This window comes from Vombatus ursinus, unplaced genomic scaffold (genome assembly GCF_900497805.2).
Source record: "Vombatus ursinus unplaced genomic scaffold, bare-nosed wombat genome assembly UNPS02015255.1, whole genome shotgun sequence".
Lineage (NCBI taxonomy): Eukaryota > Metazoa > Chordata > Mammalia > Diprotodontia > Vombatidae > Vombatus > Vombatus ursinus.
Genome location: NW_020955033.1, coordinates 13,152,843 through 13,167,454, shown reverse-complemented (window position 1 = coordinate 13,167,454; position 14,612 = coordinate 13,152,843). Strand labels below are relative to the sequence as shown.

General features: G+C 34.4%; 1 protein-coding gene across 4 annotated transcripts in view; it reads left to right on the top strand.

The window, feature by feature from the left end:
• The window catches only part of LOC114031857 (E3 ubiquitin-protein ligase RNF138), a 48,016-nt gene that overhangs the window by 14,595 nt on the left and 18,809 nt on the right, over positions 1 to 14,612 (top strand). For all 4 annotated transcript variants that reach the window (XM_027847032.1, XM_027847033.1, XM_027847030.1 and 1 more), the window contains exons 2-3: positions 8,219 to 8,384; positions 9,524 to 9,639. In XM_027847032.1, the coding sequence (XP_027702833.1) occupies positions 8,219 to 8,384; positions 9,524 to 9,639 (282 nt within the window). The remainder of the gene's footprint in view (positions 1 to 8,218; positions 8,385 to 9,523; positions 9,640 to 14,612) is intronic.

Below are 14,612 nucleotides of genomic sequence, written 5' to 3'. Positions count from 1 at the left end.
GGTTTAATGTGCTTAGCCTACCTGAAAGGGAAATGGGAAGAAAATGATGGATGTTTAGATGTAGCTGTTGCTATGATACAGGCAGTGACTGTTTTCTGGAGTCTTGTGCCTTTCTGCAGAACCAATAACTGTGAAAGCTTTCAGGCAGCTTTTCTAGTTCTAGTAGCATCTAATCAATGTGATATTAAATGTTTCTGTCCCTAGTATAACTTTAATCTTTTGACTTTAAATACCTTTGGCCCTAAGAGTAAGAAGAGTGAAAATGCACACTGGCCAATCATTTCCTCTCTGCTTAAGGAAGAAAAACGCCCATTTCATTGTCAGCAGGCATTTAATATAAGTGTCTACTATCTGCCAGGCCCTGTGCTAAGTGCTGGGGATGCAAAGAAAGGTAAAAAGATAGTCCTTGCTCTCAAGTTTACAGTCATACAGACTACTGTATACAAACAAGATATTTACAGGCTGAATTGGAGATAATCAAAAGAGAGTCCTATACTCATCTCTAATCTTTTTCTCTTCCATAACTTTGACACTTTGGTTATGCCAGTGCTACCACCATTATCCTAACACTATTTTTGTCAGGCATTCTTGCTTAAGAACTTAGTGAACATCTATTTAAAAAGAATGTTAATTGAATGTTAACTTAAGGTAGGTTGATTCCCTCAATCCAGTTGTAGCATTTAAGGCCTTTCCTCATTGGCGAAATCAAGGTGCTATTTATTCATTCATTTATATTTACTTATTTATGTTTTTTAAAAATTAAATTTACTTTTTCAAATGATGATCCTCCTTTCTAATCCATTTCCTCCCACCTCTGTACTCCCGAATTGAGAAAGAAAATTCCCTGTTACAAACATGTATAGTCAGGCAAAACAAATGTCTGCATTATCCATGTCCCAAAAAATAATTTGTCACTGTCTCTAGTTTAATCCCATTTATCAGAAGGGGATAGGTAGCTTATTTCATCATGAGTTCTTTGGAATGTCTTCTGGAATTGTGCTTGGTCATTGTATTGATCAGAATTCCTAAGACTTTCAAAGTTGATTTTCTTTACAAAATTATTGTTATTGTAAAAATTGTTCTCTTGGTTCTGCTTACCTCTTCATCAGGTCACATAAATCTGCCCAGTGCTTCCTAAAACCATTCTTTGATTTCTGTCAGCTCAACAGTATTCTATCACATTCATATACCATGTAGTTGTTCAGCCATTTCCCAATTCATGGTTATCCTTACACTTTGCAGTTCTTTGCCACATCAAACAGAGCTACTATAAATATTCCTGTATACATGAGTCCTTTTCCTCTTTGCTTGTTCTCCTCAGGACATAAACTCACCAGTGGTATCTCTGTGTCAAAGAGCATACACAGTTTAATAGCTATTGGGGCATGGTTCAAAATTGCTTTCCAGAATGGCTGGACCAGTCCACCGCTCCTCCAGCAGTACATCACTTTAACTCTTTTCCCATAACTCCTCCAGTATTTATTTGCCATTTTTCTTTTTTGTCAGCTTTGTCAATCGGATTACTATTATGTGGAACCCCTGAACTTTTTCAGTTTTTCATTAGTCATCGTTAGTCAGCATGCGTTTATTGTGGGCCAGGTACTAGGAATGGAGATATAAAAATTAGAGAAATCACTAAACTTGAGGAATTTACATTCTACTAGGAGTATAAATCATGTTCAGAGATATGTAAATACATGATGTATATAAAATACTCTGGTATATGTTTGGATGTGTTGAATTTGAGATCCTTTGTAGGACACCAGGGAAGTTGTCAAGCCAGCAGTTTTGAAGCATTTATTAAATACTTACTATATGTAAAGCACTATGCTAAGCACTGGCAATACAAATAGAAAAGTAAGACAATCAAGTAATCACTAAGTCCCTCAAGGAGTTCATGGTTGTTTGTTTGTTTGTTTTGGCTAGGCAGTGGAGTTAAGTGACTTGCCCAGGGTCACACAACTAGTAAGTGTCAAGTGTCTGAGGCCAGATTTGATTTCTGGTCCTCCCTGACTCCAGGGCTGGTGCTCCATCCACTGCACCACCTAGCTGCCCCTGGACCTCATATTCTGATGGAGAAGACAATTCAGCTGCAAGTCCATGGTCCTTAGAGTGAAGCTGCAAAGAAGATAGTAATGCCTCTTTTTGAATATCATTTTCACTGATAAAACTTCTATCAATTTCGGATGTTGAATCATTTGACAATGCCAAAGACTTTAGTGATAATTAATTTCTTTTTTGGAGTCTTCAAAAGATGAGCTGGAGCATTTCCAAGAGCGTTTAGTACAAGGCTGGCATCTCCACAGGGTTTGTTTCCCAGAATGATGGCTATAAACATTAACCTGGAAGCATTGCTGGTTCCAAGGTTTTGGGGTTCAGAGTTTTGGGCTGTTTCCCTCATGGCCTGAGAGGAGATGGTGGACAAGCTATTGGTGGAAGTGGTTTGACTTGCTGGGCACATGCTGCCTTCTGTCTCCCCTTCATGTCCTGGTGCTTCAGCCAGGCTGCCTGCTTGCCCTGTAGTTGTTTGGTGGAAATGGCAGGACTCCTTTCATAGGACCTGCCTCCCAGGTAAAGCTTATTAGAGCAGACAAGAGTCATCTGCCTACAGATGTCAGGTAATTCCATGGGAGCTGATGAGATTACCAAGAAAGATGATGGTGATATCCGTCTCTCCCTTTTTAGCCAACCTCATCTTTTTATTCCACAATGTAGCTTTTCTCCTTCAGCCATGCAAATCTTTTTTCTTTCTTTCTTTTTTTAAGAACTAAGAACTTTTATCATTTTTAGGTTTTCATTTTTGTAAGATTCTGGGCTCCAAATTTTTCTCCCTCCCTTCTCCCTCCTTCCCCAAGAGAGCAAGCAGTTGGATATAGCTTATACATGTGGTCATGTTAAACATGTTTCCACATTAGTCACGTTGTGAAAGAAGAATCAGGACAAAAGGGAAAAACTACGAGAAAGGAAAAAAAAGAAAATAGTATGCTTCAGTCTGCATTCAGACTCCGTAGTTTTTTCTCTGGATGTGGATAATATTTTCCATCATGAGTCTTTTGGAATTGTCTTAGATCATTGCATTGCTGAGAAGAGCTAAGTCTATCAAAGTTGGTCATCGTGCAGTGTTGCTGTAAAGTTACTGTGTACAATGTTCTGCTGGTTCTGCTCACTTCATTCAGCATCAGTTCATGTAAGTCTTTCCAGGTTTTTCTGAAATCTGCCTGCTTTTATCATTTCCTATGGAACAGTAGTATTCCATTACATTCATGTGACAGCTTATTTAGCCATTCCCCAATTGATGGACTGCCTGTTCATGTCCTTTAACCATTTATCAGTTGGGGAATGACTTATATTATAAATTTGACTCAGTTCTCTATATTTGAGAAATAATAGCCATGCAGATCTGTTTGCTGTTCACTGCATATAGTTGATCCAGTTACTTAAAATATCCTCTATCTGAATTAGTCCAGGTTAGTTCAGATAGAGGGCATTTTAAGTAACTGGAAGAAGTTAAAGCTATCTGTAGTCATAATGAAAAAATGCTCTAATCACTGTTGATTAGAGAAATGCAAATCAAAACAACTTGAGGTACCACATCACATCTATCAGATTGGCTAACATAACAGAATGGGAAAATGATAAATGTTGGAGAAGATGTGGAAGAATTGAGACACTAATGCATTGTTGGTGGAGTTGTAAACTGATTCACCCATTCTGGAGAGCAATTTGGAACTATGCCCAAAGGGCTATAAAACTGCATACCCTTTGATCCAACAATACCACTACTAGGTCTATATCCCAAAGAGATTATAAAAAAGGGAAAAGGACCCACATGTACAAAAATATTTATAGCAGCTCTTTTTGTGGTGGCAAAGAAAGGTAGTGAAAAGAGCCTGGGAATTAGGAGATGTATTTTAGTCCTGATTGTTTTTTAAGTAGCTAATTTCTTATCCATGGACAATTGTCTTTTCTCAATTGCAAAATGAGAGAATTAGCTGTGGACTGGGAGAGGACCTACATTATTGTTTACTGGGATATAATGCACATGAAGTAGAAATATCTCAAGTTTGTATAACTTTTACATACCTACAGAGACAAACTTTTTCTTGTGAGGTAATCTTAGTGTTTTTATGACTACTTTCAGTCACTATATGGCTTTTTTCTTTAAAATGTTAATTTTTTTCTCTTTTAAAAAAATTGATGCCATTTGTTATTGTCATACTTATTTCTCAATAGATCTCTTCCCCCTTCCCACACCTAGCCATCCCTTATAAATTTTAAATAGAAAAGGAAAAACCACATTAACTATGTCTGATAATATATGAAATAATAGTAGAGCTACTCAAATTGTACGCATTACTCTTTACAGTTAAACTCACTGAAGTTTTCTTAAAACCATCCTGGAGTTGTAGATAGTAGAAGCATTATCTTTTCTTTCTTTCTTTCTTTTTCTTTCTTTCTTTCTTTCCTTCCTTCCTTCCTTCCTTCCTTCCTTTTCCTTTTCAGATGAGGAAACAGGTTTGGAGAGACTACGTCACATGCCCTTTGGTTCTTGGCTAATAAGTAGCAGAGACTTGACAGATTTCCTGAATCTGTTATACCACATTGCTCTCTTAACTATTCATTATACCACTTTAGTTTGAATATGGATTGTTTTGTCTCCTTCCTTGTCTTTATATAAAACTTGAGTGTGACTTCTATGATCTTAGTTTCATTGTTATTCTCATGTTTATTTCTGCATAAAAATGAAAATTAGCTGTAGTGAATCATCAATTACTATTTAGTTAATAAAGAAAAAAATGAAAGATGAAGCTTTCATTCACTTGAAAGTTTTACTCCCTTTCATATGCATCTTGTGAAATGTTTACATATTTTTGCATGTTCTCAAAGAGATCAAATTTTAGGGATTTCACTTTATATTTGGATACTTGTATTTGAATCATTATGGTATTTTGACACTTTGCAGGTAGTACAAAAATAATAGTGAAGGAATGATAATGAATCAGAAATTCTTACTAGGGACATTGATCTCAAATTAAAGAATATTTCTCTAACCAGGGTCTGGGAAAATACCATTTACATTTACTAACTAAATTTTTCTGGACTTTGAATACTTCATTTAACTTCTGGGATTAATTGATGTTATTGTTTCAGTAATCATTTTATACTGTTGCATTTAACAGCAAAAAGTGAACTTAATTATTCCATAGGCTAAGTTTCCTTGGACTTAATTATCATTTCTGTGCAGATGACTCCCAAATTCATATATCTAGTTCTAGTCACATTCCAGTGGTCATCTTCCTTTTGTATAGTTCAAACCTGTTGTCTCATAGGCATTTCAAGTTCAGCATGTACAGAACTGAATTCATTATTTTTCCCCTCCCTGACACCTTCCTTATTTCAGTCAAGGACAGTATCATTCTTCTAGTCACCTAGATTCACAAACTGGGGATTATCCTTGACTCCTTTCTTCTTTAACCCACATCAGCAATCAGTTGCCAAATCTTGTCTCCCTCTCCAGTAGTTTCTTGATGTTGTTTCTGCCTTTCTCATAGAGCCACCAGCCTAATTCTCATCACTTCTCAGCCTGGACTGTTAAAATAGCCTAATTTGGTCCTGTCTTAAGTCTGAACTCTTTCTAATCCATCCTCCATAATTGCTAAAGTGATTTTCCTAAAGTGTGTGTGATCATGTCATGCCTCTACTCAACAAACTACAATTCCTTCTCATTGTTCTTTAGGATCAAATACAACTCCCATGTTTAGTTATTAGAATCAAATACAAGCTGACTTTTTTATATGTTTATTTCTTTATATTATATTGCATATATTATATTTATATATAATCTATTAAGATATATTTTATTATGCACATTATACATGATATATTATTTTGTTACATATTATACATATTATATAATTTATAAATATATTTATTTTTGTATTATATTTTACTATATTGCTATTTTCCTGGACATTGTGATCCAGCAAGCTTTCTTTCTTGCTGTTCTTCACACATAATACTCCATCTTGTCTCTGTACCTTTGCAAAGGCTGTCTCCACGTCTGAAATGCATCCCTGCTTCATGTCAGCATCTTAGAATCCCTTGCTTTCTGTAAAACTCTGCTCAACTGGCATCTTCTACCTTCTGCATGAAACCTTTTCTTTCCCTGCCTCCCTCCCCCCCAGTGTTTTTCCTTGTATTTATTGTGTGTGTGTGTATACCTACTCGTGTACATATCTTCTGTAGAATATAAATTCCTTGAGGATAGAGACTTTCATTTTTGTCTTTACGTCAAGTGCCATATATGTAGGTGCTTAACAAATATTTGTTCATTTATTGGTGTTTTGAAGATTATCTCAACACAACTCTGTGGGTTCCATGTGACAAAAATGCATGCATGGAAATAATTGAAAATAAGTCACCACTGTCCTTTATATTCTTCATATGCCTAGACTTTAGTGCTTTTGCAAATATGGGATAAAAACATAAGTATATTGGCAGTGAGCTGTGTGGTAATTTTAAAATAGAAATTAGGTGTTGGAAGAGAAAGGGAATTTTGATTAGTAGTTACTCCCAGGTTCTTCTGCCATCCTGTCTCTGATCTTTTTTATTTTTCTTTAAGGGAAGAAAGAAGATGATAAAATATTGGAGTATATAGATATATATGTGTATATGTGTGTGTATGTATGTCTGTTTAAAAACAAAAGAACTTATATTTTTTGGTAGGGGTATTAGGAAGTCATACATGGTCAGTGCTACATGGTCAGAATTTCTCCTAAGTAAAATCACATTGGTAGTTGAGGATGAATTGGAGTGGGGAGACTGTGAGTAGAGAGAAGGTATGTAACATGAAAAATGTTTGGAGGTTGAAATGGACAGGGTTTGGCAGTTGATGGGTAGTTGATGAAGTGAGGAGAGAGAGGAATTAATCATAAAGAAAGCTGTGAGTGTAAGAACCTGTGAGACCAGAAGGGTGGTGCTGCCCTCCATACAATAAGGAGGTTCATTGGTGGGGAGGGACAGGGGTGACGGGGTGGGGTGGCTTGGGAAATTGCCAAGTTCTGTTTTAGATATGTTGTCTTTGAGATATCTCCTGGAAATCCATTTTGAAATATCAACTAAGCTAGTGGTACTGAAGACAGGAGAGATACTAGGGCTGGATGAATAGAACTGAAAATCATCTCCATGCAGTTGGAAGGTATTTTAGAGATAATATAATACAGTCTCCATGTTTTACCAATGAGGAAAATGATGGACCTCCATAAAAAAGTGACTTCTTCCCTAGGTCACAACCTGTATCTATACTGTTATTCTTGAAATGCTTTTTTTAAAATTATAATGAAACCTTAATTGACCAGAATGGTCAAAGAGTGGATATTCTCATTAATTTCAAGTAAAGAAACTGTATTCCACCTTTTGTTAAAAGCATTTTGTGAAAAGTAATTTGCTTCAGTAATATGTACACTAAGTACAATTGAATTTTTCTGATAAGAGGATCTTACAGTGCCTTAAGTTTTTGTTTTGTTTTGTTTTGTTAAAACAAAGTTCAGAGTATGGTGGTACAGGTAGGAGAGGAGAATAAATGTGTTATGACTTCTAAGGCCCATGCAAAGTTGATTTAAAAAAACAACAACAACAACAACAACAACAAAACCCAATCACCCTAAATCCCTGGAATGAGTTCATTTTGTTGAACTTGCCTACTTGTTTCTTCTGAAATGGAGAGACAGATAGTGGTGTAACAGATAACGTGTTGGACTTGGAGACAGTAAAACTTGGGTTTTGAATCCTGCTCTGGACATAAATTATATATATGACCATTGGCAAATCACTTAACCTCTCTAAACCTCAGTTTATTAATTTATGAAATGATAATTATAATGCCTGTAGTACTTATCCCCCACAGTGTTGATATGATCCTCAAATGAGGGTATAAGTAAAGTGCTTTCCAACTTTTAAAGTGATATAAATTTCTATTATTATTATTTATTGGGATATATACACGTTGCTGTGATGAATCTGGTACTGGTTAAACTTAAATTGAATGAATCTGTTGAACACTTATAGACAAACTCATGCAGACTCTTTTTAAGTGAATTAGAATATAATAGGCTAAAATTATGTGGCATAAAAATATTACCATTCATACTTTTAACATACAGGATGACAAACATTTTATCCATTCACTAGATGATTTATTACTTAACTTTTGGTTTAGTTTTTGTAGAAAATGTTTCCTGACTGCTATGAGAGAAAGTGGAATACACTGTCCCCTCTGTCGTGGAAATGTAACTAGAAGAGAGCGAGCATGTCCTGAACGGGCCTTAGACATTGAAAATGTCATGAGGAAATTTTCTGGTAGTTGCAGATGCTGTGCAAAACAGGTAGAGTAAAATATGCTGTATTTGATATTTAAAAGTTAAGTTTTCCACACGAGAGATAACATAATTTCATTTGAACTCATTCATTTTCTGAGCCATAATTTGACTTTATTGATAGTTTTTGATAGTTAATTGATTGTTTTTATTATGATAATATTGTTACAGCTTTATAGATCGTAATATCATAGACTTAAGAGTTGGAAGGGCCCTCAGCGGCCATCTAGTACATACACCCCCATATCTCGTTTTATAGATGAGCAAACTGAAGGCTAGAGAAGTTGTGACTTGAACAAGATCTTAAAAGTTATATGTGAAGTTAAGGAACCATAGTATGAGAAGAAATTCCAGTTGGTCACTTACAGCAATCATAAAATATTTGACAACATTGACAACTAACTTCATTATTTATTGCTCACTTGTTCATCATAGAAAACCTTAAAGTTTCTGTCATGTGGAGAAGGAATGTATGATGGACAATTATGATAATTTATCTGTGGACCCATTAAAGACATTGCTTTATTTTAGTTGATGAATTTTGTGAACAAAGTCAGATTCTATTTCATGCATTTACCCAAGTCAGATAATACCACTCTACTTTTGTGAGAGGGTTGCATAACTGATGGAGAAGTAGAGTGAAGCTAGGTACACTTGAAAGATACTGATTCCACTTCTCATTGCTGAAATGAAAAACGTGTATACTGTTAACCTGACAGCTTTCCTTTTTCAGTCTCTTATGTTGAAGACTAGGAAAAAACTCGATAGTGTTTAATAGTAATGTAGTTAATATGCAGTTAATTATTCTTAAAGCTACTATATTAGTAGTTAAGGTATAGCAATGGCAATAAAACACATTTAAAATTATTAGTAAAAATAAGTTTTAGTAATTGTAATGCCAGGGTTTAACGACTTTATATACTTGATAGGTAAATATGATTTTTTACTCATGCTTACAATGTTTTGGTTGGAAAGAAGAAACCATTTTTAACTGTTAAAAATTTCAGTAGGGGAAGAATTCTTTTCTTTTTGTTGGAGTGTTTACCTTATACCCACCTTTGGCTTTTTCTGTTATTCCCAGAACTGTCTTTTAATCTTGTGAGAGATTTCTGTTTCAAATGCAAAATTGTTTTGGATTTAATTTGCAGATCAAATTTTATCGCATGAGACATCATTACAAATCTTGTAAGAAGTATCAGGATGAGTATGGCGTATCCTCCATCATTCCAAACTTTCAGATCTCTCAAGATTCAGTAGGGAATAGGTAAATAATTTTTGTTCATTTAAAAGTAGTTAATGTATTATAATTTGCTAACTACTTAGATGAAGGTAAAAGTAAAGCAAAACTCAGGTTTTTAAAGCAATGGTATGGAAATTGTTTTAAATAAGCTGCTATAAATTGGCTAGGGAAATGACTTCAGAATTATATTTGGGAATATGTAGGTTAAATCTTGGGCCTCAACATTGTAGCATGCATGTAGAGCACAACTGATTTAAAAAATGAAGTCTGTAGACTTTTGAACTTTACCTAGTGCTTTTGCCTAGGAAGTAGTTAGACTTATTTCTGTTCTGGCATTACAACTGAATTGCTTTGTGACCCATAGTAAAATAAAATGCCTTTCCTGTTTGTCAAGTTGGAATCAAATGTCATCTTTCCTTTATAAAGATCCCTTATCATTAAAGGAATAAAACTAATGAGTTGTATAGATTAAACTTTACATATAACCCATTTAACATATTGGTGATAGAAATAGTCTTCCAGTGTTAGAAAAGTAGAATTTGACTTGTTGGTGAAAATTCTTAATTAAAGACCCCACATTTTCTATAATTTGGGATTAGTGTTTATGAGTCTATAGGTCAGCGTTTTCACACAGTGCCAATTTTGAGTACGTATAAATTGGAAAAATTCTAGAAAATTGAGTTTTGTATTGGAGAATTGGAAAGGACATTGTTCAAATAGTCTAATTCTCTCTTTTGATGCATTAGGAAATTAAAGGTTAGAGGGGATGAATGACTTTTTAGCAAGAGTACTCGGATCATAGAACTGGAAGAGAGCTTAAAGGTTGTTCAGCCTAATCTCCTTCATCTTACATATGAGGAAATTGTGGCTCAGAAAGGTTAAATGACGTTCCTAAGCTCAGTTAGATAGTAGGGGTGGTAGAGCTGAGGTTAGAACTTCGGTCCAGTGACTCTCTGAATTCAGCATTACAAGTTCTGTACTGTTTTTACCCTACTGCTCTGCCTCCAAGTTGTGCTGACTTCCAATCTCAAACTCTTTGTGTTATATTTGATATAGCTAGTGGTGAATTTCTTATAAATGCTTCAGTAGATTAACAAAGACCCAGATATAGAGGTTTAGGTTTTCAGGGCTAGTTTGGAAAATGATGCTGGTCCAGAAGGGGAGGAGCTGGTCAGAGACAGCAGGCAGATGGTAGGATGGTTGGATGGAACGTGAAACTGAAGACTGGTCTGATGTCTAACAGGTAGGTGTAGTAATCTAAATGGGCTACTCAGTCACCAGTGAACCATGTTGGGCTCTGGAGGTGGGTGATTAATTTCACTAGGGATGGAGGGGGGTGTTCTTGGATTCTCAAGTAGAGAGTCTGAGGTCTGATGTGGAGAAGGGTGCTGGATAACCAGGTGGGAAGGAACAGTTCAGAGGTGGCAGATAAATAGTGAGAATGGCCTGGGTAGATGACTGGTTGGGATGTGAAATTCAGTACATATTTCTGAACATCCCATGATAACCTTTATAAAAATTGATTATTTGGTTGGGCATCATAAACAAATATCAAAAGTCAAAAATAATAAAATGTAGTCATTAGAGACTATATAGTACAATAAAAACATAATGTATAAAGGCACTATGACCACAAAATAGTACACATGAATGGAGAATGAGTAATAACATTCTGAATAATGAGTAAGTTGCAGAATAAATTATACAAATGAAAAATAACTTAAATCATTGTAACAGTGAGGAAACATACTAAAACTTACAGGATGTAGTTAATGGTAGTCTTCAGAGGGATTATGTCTCTGAAAACTTAACAAAATAGAAAAAGTCTAAATGAAATGAACATGCAGTAAAAAGGAGTGGAAAATATATTAGCAACCCTAAAAAGTATTAAAAAAAAAAGACATTTTGAGTGTTAGGTAAGTTAAAAAAAAAACCTTGAAAAAACCAAGAATTGATTAAAAAACAGCTGATTCTTTGAAAAGATTAACAAAATAGAATAAATCATTATCTGACCTGATCAAGTAAAAGATAGGGAAAAGAAAATTATTATGATATAAAATCAGCAAAATTTGTAACAGAAGGAATAAATAAAATAATTAAACTTCAACGAAACTGGGAGCTCAAAAGGAACTTGAATATTTACAAAGTATATAAAAGTGTTGCCATGCTAATAGAGCAATAATTAGAAATTCCTAAGCAGCCAGATTTGAGAAGAAGAAATCAAAGAGGACATAAATGGATTAAGAAAACTGCCTAGACAATTTGAATTTTTTGGTGAATTCTGTCAAATATTTAAAGAGTAATTTATACTTAAGCCACAAAAATTATTTTTGGGAAATAGAGACAGCAAACTGTTCTAAATCTCTTTTACAAAACAGATGTTGTCCTGATCTCAATCCAGGGAGCAACAAAGTAGAGAAAGATAACTATACAACTATTTCTGAATCCATGTTGATGCAGAAATGTAAATGAAATCACAGGAGATAACAGCAACATATCCAGAAAATAATTTCCTATGATAAAGTTGGATCAGTACCACGATTTTAAGGGTAGCTCAGTTTCAGGGAAAATTAGCTTAGTCATATAAATGATCACAAGATTATTTCACTAGATATGGAAAGAACCTCTGACAAAACATATCACTCATTTATATTGAAAATCCTAAAAGTGTAGGTATGGAAGAGACATTTTTATATGATGAAAAGCATATGCTCAAAATGAAGACTTAGCTTTGTTTGCAACAAAGAAACACTGGAAGCTTTCCCAGTACAAACAGGAGCAAAGTAAGGATTCTCTTCCAGTATTTTTTTTCATAGTTTGAGAAATACTAGCTATAGCTTTCATAGTATGGTACTAACATTGTAGTATATAATGTAAGCCTTGCTGACTTTCATTGTTACCTTTTTTTACATTGTTGTAGTCATGAAGTACTAGGTGGTTCTTTACATTTCTTCATTCCATACCACCTCAGAAGAAATATATCCCATGGTTCCTAGAATCTTTAATAGAGGTCATTCTTTAAGGCACAAGTTTACAGTATTTTCGTATTTCATAGTTCAGAGATTCCTAGTGTTTGGGCACATAGTTCATTTTCATCTTTTTGAGTCACAAATAATACTGCTATGAATATTTTAGTGCTTTTGATCATTCCTTGATTTTATTTAAATTCCTTGGGATAGAAACCCAGCAGTGAGAGAGATAGCAAGGTCAAGTGGCATGAACAACTTAGTAATTTTTCATGCATAATTTTAGGTTTGCTTTTTTTAAAAACCGCTAGCTCCCCACCCTGATTTTAAAGTAAATATTATTTGATGCTTTACCCCCTTATATTAGTCATTTCAACACTCTTCCCCACCCCTACCCCCTGTTTTCTTTGTGACAAAGAAAAATAAGCAAAACATTTAGTAGGTCCAGTCTCACTTAATAGACAGTATTTTGCTGTCTGGGTTCTTCATTGTTTTTTCAGTTCTTGAGAATTAAGCTTTTTGTGATCTTTTAGTTTATGTTGTTGTATTCTTTGTATATATGATTTTTTTTTTGTTCCCTCATTTAGTTCTGCATTAGTTCACATAAGTCTTCCCATTTTTCTCTGAATTGCTCTTACTATTTCTTGCTTCATAATAATATTCCTATATATATATATTTTTTTTTTTCTCCTAACATTTCTTATATTATGAGACTTTATTTTTACTTAATTGCTACCACAAAGAATGGGCAACTAGGTGGCACAATGGATAGAGTGCCTCAGATACTTAGCTCTGTGACCCTGAGCAAGCCACTTAACCCTGTTTGCTTCGGTTTTCTCTTTTGTAAAATGAGTTAGAGAAGAAAATGGCAGACACTCCAGTGTCTTGGCCAAGAAAACCCCAAATGGGGGTCATGAAGAAATAGACATGACTGAAAAGAATGACTGAACAACAAACAGATCTATGGGATAAGCGAGATCATTAAATAGGTCAACAAATACTTATCAGTGGGATAAGTGAGATCATTAAATAGGTCAAAAGGTATGTATTATTTAGTCGCTGTTTTGTATAATTACAAATTTGAAATTTGGAATAGTTGAGCCTTTTCAAAGCTCCACTAATAGTGCTTTAGTGTAGTTGGCTTCCAATAGCCTCTCCAACATCAGTTGTTTATTTTTTTGTAATCTTCACAAGTTTGCATTTTGTGATGTGTGAAACCTTTTAATTTCTTTTAATTTCCATTTTTTTGTAATGATTTTGAGTATGTTTTTTCATTTATTTATATAATTTGCAGTACTTGGGAAAACTGCATACCTTAGACAACCTATCTTTTGGTAGGTTTATTTTTGGATGTATGTTCAAATTTTGGACAATTTACTTTAAAATACTGTAGTGCTCTTAAGAATATTAGTGAAAACATTTAATATTTTATTTTAGTATTTGTCAACTTTTTGTATTTTAAAATTGAGTTACATTTTTTTTTTTAATTAGACCATAAAAGTTGAAGCAGATTTGGAATTTTGTGTGTCCTGGGAAGGGACTAGGCTGAAATTTGTAGTATTTGCAAAGAAAGAAGTTATTAATTTTGTAAGAAATTCAAGATGATATTTTAATACTACCTCACATTTATATTGTGCTATGAAATTTATTAAATAGCCCCTGTGATGATATTTGCTATAAATGCTGAAGTATTCTCAGAGAGGTTAAGTAATTTGCCCATGCCATGCAGTTAGATTTTGAACCCAGGTCTTGTGGCTCCAGTACTCTGCCACACTGTATCAGAAAACTTATAATTTACCTAAAGAAAACAGGGGAGAGACTTTTCAAGTAACCCCAAGGCCTTTGTAGAGTCAAATTATATGCATTTAATATATTCATTCAGAATTTTTCTTAATAATTATAATTACAACTCACATTTTTATAGTGCTTTTAGGTTTTCAAAGCACTTTACTCACAACAACCCTGTCAGGTAGGTAGACAACCCATATCTAAGTGGAAGGAGAGCACTGGCTTTAGAGTCAGCACACCTGA